General features: G+C 53.8%; 1 protein-coding gene across 1 annotated transcript; it reads left to right on the forward strand.

The window, feature by feature from the left end:
• The first annotated feature begins 6270 nt into the window (after positions 1 to 6270).
• Foxe1 (forkhead box E1) lies at positions 6271 to 7725 on the forward strand. The gene has a single exon (XM_052175475.1). It carries the CDS (start codon positions 6271 to 6273, stop codon positions 7381 to 7383), a length of 1113 nt encoding a protein of 370 aa, XP_052031435.1. The 3' UTR covers positions 7384 to 7725.
• Positions 7726 to 9262: the final 1537 nt, after the last annotated feature.

The following is a 9262-nucleotide window of genomic DNA, read 5'->3' on the forward strand; positions in this document are numbered from 1 at the left end:
AGTGTGCACATGCATTTGTGCACGGGTGCTGCTGGCCTGGCACCCAATGGCATGAAGTTATACTTCCCATCCATAGTCTAGAAAAACAGAAATAATTTAAATATTCTGTCTCCCTGGGGCTTCAGGGAATCCTCTGAGTCTACCTGGAGGAGGCCAAACACCCCTTCTTCAGGCCTGTCCCAGCTTGTTTGGGGGGACGGGTTGTTTGTTTTGTTTTTCTTCTCGTGTATTTGGTGGGATTGGGGTTATACGTCTGTGCTTTCCCGAGCTCTTTAAGAGTGTTGTCTTTGGGAGGAGAGTGCTGGGGACAGGACCAGGATGTATTTAGCTCAGTTGATAGAGGGCTTGTAGGGCTTGCAGAAGCCCTAGGTTTGATCCCAACACTGCAGAAACCAGGTGTGGTGGGGCATGCCTGTGACCCCAGTCATTCTTAGATAATGAATTTAAGACCAGCCAGGAACCCGTGATTCTCTGTCTCAAATACAACAATAAAAAAAAAATTTTTTTTTTTAAGAAGGAAAGATCAAAGATCAGGGGGGAGAGAAAGCTGGAAAGTGGGTGTGTGGGAAGGGCTCTGAATGGCAGACACAGCAAAGCCTGGAGCTTGCCTGGAGTTGACTGGGAGAGAGCTTGTGCAGAGTCAGAAGACTGGAGCCTTGGATACATAGAAAATCTGATACTTTGTAGGCTGAGTCCCTCCCTTCCCCACAGAGCAAAGGAATCCCAACATCCTCCTAGGTAGATAAGTAGACACTCATCTGCTCTGGTCTTGGCCCTCCAGGAGGGAAGAGGGTGATTTGGGCTGTGATCTTTCTGTCCCAAGTCAAGAATGAGGAGGACAGGTAAAATAACTGAAGGTGAGACTACACTCAGGCATCCCCGGACTCCAGACAGAAACAAAACTCTCAAAAGGCAGGCAGAGCAGCTAAGCAGATACCACCACCACCACCACCACCACCACCACCATCACCACCACCACCATCACCACCTCAGGATATCCTGGCTCAAATGTCTTCTAGCCCCCGCAGCCCCCCTCCCGCCGCCCCCCACCCCACCCCCTGCCATCCCATGCCACCACCTGCTTCTGTTCCACCCCGGAACAGAGCTGCAGAGGGCGCCACCCTGGCCATCGGATCGGATCGGATCGTCTGGGCGGCCAGGACTCAAGGAAAGGAGGCAGATCTCAGAATCTTTCTGTGCCTCTGACCGTGGAACTAACACCTAGTACTGCGCAACTCTCTCCCGAAGAGGAAGGGGACAGATGTCTGGTCTTTTTGAGACTACCTAGCAAAAAAGACAAGCCGACAAAACGTCCAGTCTGTGCCACGTGTGGGCAGAGGTGAGATGCCCACAAAGAAGTAGTATCAAGTAATTAGCAAAACGTTTTCTGTGATCTGTCTGGGATTTCACGTTTCCACTGCGCTCTCTCTGTGCAGGGACCTTGACTCTTAGGCTCCCAAAGTAGTGTGGGGATCCCGGGAGCTTGTTTCTTCACTTAAATACTGTAAGCAGAATTACACTGGGGTAAGGGGGAGCAGGATACAGGAACCGGGTCCAGGGAGCAGACCTCCAGCTTAAAGAAGCGCCTTTCTACGGTGCCTTGTAATTAAGTAATTAAGTTTATTTCCTCCGAAATAAAGACGAACAATCATCCTTGCAAATTCTGGGCTTCCTGGATTCTCTTGAACATTACACAGAGCCCGGACTCAGCCCGAGGAACCAAAAGGCAAATGGAGCACCCAGGATTTTGGAATCGAATTGGTGAGCGCGGGCCAGAGAGGCTGAAAAGGCGCTGTCCACCCCACCCTATCCCTCCCCAGCCCGGGGCACGTGATGGAGCTGACGCCTTTGATGTCCTGGGTGGAAACATCAGGAGCCGAAAGCGTGGAGCGCCACCCTAGGGCGGGAGCGCCCGCAAGGTCCAGGCCTGGGTCCGCCTCTGACACCGATGGTCCGGGCTGTGGGGCGAGAGCCGGGGTTCGGCGCTCTGAGCCCCCTTTTCTTTTAAAGTGCTGCGAAGCTCCTGCTCTGGGAATCCGCTCTGGAGGGTTCGAATGCCCCAGGTACTGTGGCTGGAGTTAAACTAGGGCTCAAGACACCCAAAGAAAGGAGCTTCCTTAAGTTAGTGTCAGGTCTGCCTCCTGGACCCCGGTTAGTGTTAGCGTATCCCACTCCCTCCGGAATAATTCTGTTTACACTATGTAAGTGAATGAGCTGGGAGAAAGCGTTTTCTAAGTCAGCTCCAAGATCCCATACACTACTCTAGGAGCCCGAGAGGTTCCCGCACACTGGGACCATCCTACACCCCATCCCCATCCCCACCCCCTGTGGAAATACAAAATCCCAGCTAGGCCCCAGAGAAAGTTTTCCTTAATTACTTAGTGCTTCTCCAAGGAGGGCATCTCACTTCACCCACAAGTAGCACAAGCTAGAAGTTTTGGTCTTTTCGCCACACCCTTGTTCCAACCTGAAAACAACATAAAAGATAAAGAAAACTGCTGGACTGACTGCAGGACTCAATACCTACCCCATCTTCTTAACTCTGAAGAGAAAGCACACCTTCATTTCACCCAAGGGAAAATGAGGCCTCATAAGTTCCCAGGCTGGCTCCCAGGGCCTCGGATGAGCGATCAGGAGTTGTTTAAACCAACCACACTGAGCTGGTTTGGTTTGGGTTTGGTTTGGTTTGGTTTGGTTTGGTTTGGTTTGGTTTGGTTTGGTTTGGTAGCAGTGCTCTCTGGAGCCATACAACCCAGTGAGCCTGGCAGTCTCCACTAAAATTACCCTGATAATGGTGGCTGTGTCCTCTGAGATGTGCGAGCATCTTCCATTACTGTTGAATGAATTAGAAGGGTAAAAAGAAGGGTCCGGAGGGAGACACAAAGAACTCCAGAGAAGACTAAGAGGCCACCCAGCTAGAGTAAGCGCCAGAGGTCTGTGGTGTCTCAACCCATGGTCCTATCTCCTTCCCAAGCCCTGGGTCAGTCAGGTCCTTCTCCAGCTCTAACCCCCAAGAACTTTAGGCTGATGTCCAGTTATATCTGCTTCTGCAGGCAGAGACACCAGAGTCAGGAATATCCATGACTCTTGAATTTCATTTACAACCTCTTCAGAACTTCAAATTGTTGCAGAAGACTTCCAGGCCTTCTGTGTCACCCCAATAACAAAACACACACACACACATACCATTAATAGAGCAAGGGGTGCTGGGAACACTTGTGGTTGAACACTGGAAGGAAATAAATTTGCCAGCCTGTGATCAGCTACCGACCCCCACCTTGGCAGGACTGGGAGAAAGAGTTTTCAAGGCTGGAATCAATCACCCCCTAGCATTCAAGCAAGTGCAAATGGAGTATGTGACTCCACCCCAGTAAGAGGGAACTCAGCCATTACCAAACTACCTCTGCTCAAAAAGATGGGGGAGGGGTAGAAGGGAAATGTTTACATATTGCTTTGATCCAAATGGGTAAACTCATGACGTTGCTATTAATCAAATAATTTGTAGGAATTTTGCATCATGGGTAGAACCCTCACTCTATGAAGTGTAGAAGTACATTATCTGAATAAAATTGTGTGCAGTAAAATTCAGGTGTCTTTTTTCCCCATCAGACCTGGCAGTCATGATCTTGAGGATCCTAATCCCTGAAGGCTGAGGTGCCACCAAGCAGAGGGAAGGCATTTGTTGTGGAGGAATCAGAATTCTGAAAGAATGAGGATGCAGGACCAGAGACCTCCAGGGCCTGTGGGATTCTAGCCAGAGTCAGAGGCAGTCAGAGGGTGATCAGAAAGTCACGAACAATCATTAAAGCAAACTGTTTTAGACAACTCACAAGACTCTGTAGTCCACTACAAAACAGCTGATCCACTACTCACACATTGGAAGTAAGGAAGACCGCAATTATGCATTTATTAAGACCCAGATCTTCCAGTAAGACACTTCCGACCAGAATTCAAATTAAATAATATATATTTCAGAGCATAAGAAAGGAAAAAAACACACAAAATCAAAGAAAGAAGCAGCTTCCAATAATGGAGCAAGTTCCGGGCATAAAGCTGTAGTTCTAACATCTTTATACAATGGCTTTTTATTTTTTACATTTATTAAGTGTGTGTGTGTGTGTGTGTGTGTGTGTGTGTGTGTGTGTGTTGCACGAGCTCTGGCACAGGCACACACGCACAACTTTTGTAGAAATCAGAGGACTACTCTCAAGTCCTTGGGCTTTGTGGAAAGTCACCAGCCAAGCCACCTCGAATGCCCATTTACAGCCTTTTAGCCAGTTAGCAGCTCTGTATAGCCACAAGAATGTAGGGAATCGCACTGAGATAACCGCTCAAAATTTAAAATCTGGAAATACAAATCTTGGAATATGGAGAGCCACAGACGTTCCTAATCGTATAATTAGCTTAAAATTTGCTTTGAGGGGGGAAGAAACGTGAGAAATCTAGATTCCCCCAGCTTCTTTGGAAGACAGGAAACTACAGGGCAGGAGTGAGGGGCAGAAGCAAGCAGAAAATCCCTCTGCATTCAAGGGCGCACTCCTGCTGGGGAAGGTCTTCAAGCAAGCCCGGCCAAGAGCGGGAGAGAGGATCAGTGCTCTCCGCCTCTTCTTTCCAAAGGCAGCCGCCCAGTGTTCGCTGAAGAACGCAATAAAACCAGAAGGCAGGGCCACCCACGGTAGACCTGAACCATCTGCAGTGCGTCTCTTTCCAGTCAGGCACCTTCCACGGAGCTCTGCACCCACAATTCCCATCCCTAGGAAAGGTACTGGCTTCAAAGTGAGAATCTTAAGAACCAAATCTTAGATTCCTGAGATGGGACCGCAACCACTCCCAAAAGTGGCCAGAAAGCGAACCAGGCGGGTGTGGCTGCGCCGCTGGTAGTCCCGCTCTAGTACCGAATCCTACCAGAGGAAGGCAGAAATCGGACACTTTGGAGCACAAACACACACACACACACTGACTGCAGCAGCCTCCCCCAAGTCTTCAATCTTAGGCCTCTATAGGAGGCTGGTCCCTGGCCCGGGGTAGTGGAGGAATTGAGAAGCAGTGCCGAGTCCTCTCTAACAGGGCATTCTCCCGCTTATGGAGAAGAGCTGCGATGATGAGGCTTCCCCTAAACACCTCTTGAGATATGAAACCTCGGGACAGCCCAGGAACCTGGTAATGCGACTCCCTGTGGCACGACCTCACCACTAGCTGAGAAGCGCATTCTAAAACAGACTTCAGGTTCCGGAGGGCAACAAAGTTGCGGTGGACCTGGAATCCTTGTCTGAAAAAGAACTGGACCAGAGATTGGGCCAGGTAGCCTAAACCTGGGTTTGGAAAGCATCCTAAGAACTTCCTATTCTCCCCGCCCCCCACAATAATTAATCGCGCCCCACCTTCATCCAGTTCTTACCCTCTCTGGACAAGAAAATGCAGTGAGTCCTCTTTCCACGTTAGACACCACTTTCCGCAAAGACAGATCATAATTTAGGAGCGCAGGGACGAGCTCCTAGAGTCCTGGAGCCTCAGTCTCCCGCTTGGCGCGCAGAGGGGGCCGGCCCCCACACCTCCGGGCGCCCTCCCCGCTCTGACGTTGTGGGGCTCCAGCCGCTACCTGGGGAGGTGTGTCAGCCGCGGGGGAGGGGGGAGTCGGAGGGGGGCGGGCAGGGAAGTGGATACGCCCCGCGTTTGCTGGCGCCTTTAAGGAGGCGAAGCCAGCGGAGGGAGGAGCTGGCCCAGGTGTGAGCAGGAGAGCACCGCGCCGGTGGGACTCCGGGCTGGAGTCCAGGGCCGCAGAGCGGAGCAGTTGCTCGCCACCGGGCCCGGCCCGCTCGCCCGCCCGCCCGCCTCGCCACTGGCCTCGCCTCTCTGCCCTCCGCTTGGGCTGTATCTTCACCGCAGGGGTGCGGCATGGGCGGTCCTCGCAGGGGTGCACGGTGCCCCTACTGACTGCTCTTGCACGAGACTCCAGCCCGCAGCCCCCTCTATACAGCGGACCGCCTCGACGGTCATCCTTGGACCCGCAGGGACCCAAACAGCTGCCACCACCCCGACCTCGGAGCTACGTCCGGACCGGATCCCCTGATCGCCTGGCACCAAAGCTCCAAGGCCGGTGCCCCGCAGGAGCCGTCGGTGGACGCGGCGCTCCAGACCCCGAAGTCCCCTGCACTCAGCGCTCTCCGTGCCAGCCGCAAAGCCCCGGCGTCGGCTCCCGGGGATCGGGATCGGGGCCTGCGCGGCCGTCCGCAGCTGCAGACGACGGGGGGTACGGGGGACCGGGGCGCCATGACCGCCGAGAGCGCGCCGCCGCCCCCGCCGCAGCCCGAGGCGCTGGCGGCCGTGAAGGAAGAGCGCGGTGAGGCGGCGGCGGGCGCGGGGGTCCCGGTGGAGGCGGCGGGCCGCGGCTCGGGAGGACGGCGACGCAAGCGCCCCCTGCAGCGGGGGAAGCCGCCCTACAGCTACATCGCGCTCATCGCTATGGCCATCGCGCACGCGCCCGAGCGCCGCCTGACTCTCGGCGGCATCTACAAGTTCATCACCGAGCGCTTCCCGTTCTACCGCGACAACCCCAAGAAGTGGCAGAACAGCATCCGCCACAACCTCACCCTCAACGACTGCTTCCTCAAGATCCCGCGCGAGGCGGGCCGCCCTGGCAAGGGCAACTACTGGGCGCTCGACCCCAACGCCGAGGACATGTTCGAGAGCGGCAGCTTCCTGCGCCGCCGCAAGCGCTTCAAGCGCTCGGACCTGTCCACCTACCCGGCCTACATGCACGATGCAGCCGCTGCCGCCGCCGCCGCCGCCGCCGCCATCTTCCCGGGCGCCGTGCCCGCCGCCAGGCCGGCCTACCCGGGCGCCGTCTATGCGGGCTACGCGCCGCCGCTCGCCGCGCCCCCGCCGGTCTACTACCCCGCCGCGTCGCCGGGGCCCTGCCGGGTCTTCGGCTTGGTTCCCGAGCGGCCGCTCAGCCCCGATCTGGGTCCCGCGCCGTCAGCGGCGGGCGGCTCGTGCGCCTTCGCGGCTGCGGCGGGCGCGGCGGGCACCGGGAGCTTCCAGCCCGCGGTGTGCACGGGAGCGCGGCCGGTCAACCCCGCCGCCTATGCCGCCGCCTACGCGGGCCCCGACGGCGCGTACCCGCAAGGGGCGAGCAGCGCGCTCTTCGCCGCCGCTGCGGGTCGCCTGGCCGGACCCGCCTCGCCCTCCGCGGGAGGAGGTAGCGGCGGTGTAGAGGCCACGGTGGACTTCTACGGGCGCACGTCGCCCGGCCAGTTCGGAGCGGCGCTGGGGCCCTGCTACAATCCCGGTGGGCAACTGGGAGCCGGCGGTGGCAGTGCCTACCACTCCCGCCACGCCACCGCCTACCCCGGCGCGGTGGATCGGTTCGTGTCTGCCATGTGAGCCCGGGATAGGCACGAAACTTGACTGACTCGGGAGGTTCTGAAAGATGTAAATCCCCCGGGACCGGCGGACAGGACTGAAAAGTGTATCGGACTGAGACTCACGTACGAGGCCCCGGAGGACCATGGTAGCTCCTCGATGATGCGAAACTCCAAAGAACATGCCTTTCCGCCTTCCCCCTTTCTACTAGGGGGGAGTCCTATGCTGTAAAGGGTGGAGGATCCCAGAGCTGTCTACACCAGAATCTAGGATCCGGAACTGTGCTGGCATCGTGTGGCATCACCGTGTGCTATGCTGCGCCAAACTCGGGCTTTTTACAGGCTCAGCTTTTGTACTTTTGACTACCGTACCCACCCCCCCCCAATAAAAGGCTCGGACAGTGCCTTTATAATTAAAGTGAGAACAAGTTTGCAAAAAGAGTTGCTTTTTTAGAAATAGTTCGGTTCAGCCGGGCTGGTTTTCCCTGCCTCGGAGAACCGCAAGCCTGGATCGCAATCATAACTGAGAATTCCTCGGTGTGATCAACACCTGAATTTTAAGTCTGTCTGTTATACAGAGGTGTGTGATTCTACCCTCTCATTTTTAAACCCCCTTCCTTTATCTTGGGTGCCCCTCCATATTTAGCAGCAATGGTGAGCCACCCAGGGCTTCCCGGTACCCCCTAATGTCCGAAGGCCATCCAGGAATGGGAACAGATCATTGGCAGGTATTTAACCCAAAGTCCCAGGACTGGCTCCAAGTAGAGATTGTACCCTAATTATTGAATTTTTTTGAGAGAGATGTGTTGGTCATTCCGCAGCAATGACTACCCAGTCAAAAAATCTGATTTTCTGATAAGGAGAATGTAGGTGGGGAGATTTACCTTAACTGGAGCTGTCTGTCCTATTTCCTGTGCGTTCCTTCTTCAGCGCCCTCCTCGAACAAAAAGGAAGGAAAAAATAATACATTGGATGTTTAACAAAGCGATTTTTTATTAAAATGTTTTTAAACAAGATTCATCTGTATCTTGTTTGTTTTAGGCAGCAGGTTCACAGAAATTAGAATTCAACGTAAGAGGAAAAAAATCCAACATGTCTCCACCTCTCTCTTGAGTTTTGATTTTAGAACAAATACCTAGCATTGAGGAAAGGCTCTGCTCCCTCCTTCGGACACACTAGGGTTTCTAGATAGACTGATTTAATAATAATAATTATAAAATCTGAGCAAATGAGCCTGGACAAGAGAAATGTGGCCTCTTTCCGTGTACTTAGCTTGGTAAAGAAGGGAAAGGCTAGGAAAAGATGTGTTGGTGATTAATTCTCTCTCTCTCTCTCTCGAGAGAGAGAGAGAGAGAGAGAGAGAGAGAGAGAGAGAGAGAGAGAAAGAGAAAGAGAGTTTCTGTCCTATTCACAAAAATGTGTGAAATTGGTTCCTATCAGAGGAATATTTATCCAAATCACACCTCCAATAGGGATACAGTACAAGCCACACGTGTAATTTAAATTTTTCTAGTAGCTGCATCAATCAAAAGAAAAAATTAACGGTGAGAGTAGTTGTAATGGTAGATTGTATTTAATTCAATATATCTGAAATACGGTTTCCACATTCTCGAGATAGGCACCGTTAAATGCCGCCATCTTTTATGGGTGCCTTCGGACGTTGGAGCTGTGTTAATTTACAGCTCATCTTTGGCCACACTCAAGTGCTCAACGGCCCTTTCCTGGCTTCGTGATGGTAGATGCCCTTTTGGAGGCAGATGACATTCAGCCTGTAACTCCGGACTTCAGGTGCTGAGGTGGGCTCTTCCGGGTATGAGGTTCTGTGTGCTAGGCTACGGGAAGGCCTGGAGCCCTGCCTGCTTCTCAGAGACTGGAAGTTGACCATCAGCCCTGGCATGTTC

The sequence above is a fragment of the Apodemus sylvaticus genome, chromosome 3, assembly GCF_947179515.1.
Source record: "Apodemus sylvaticus chromosome 3, mApoSyl1.1, whole genome shotgun sequence".
NCBI lineage: Eukaryota > Metazoa > Chordata > Mammalia > Rodentia > Muridae > Apodemus > Apodemus sylvaticus.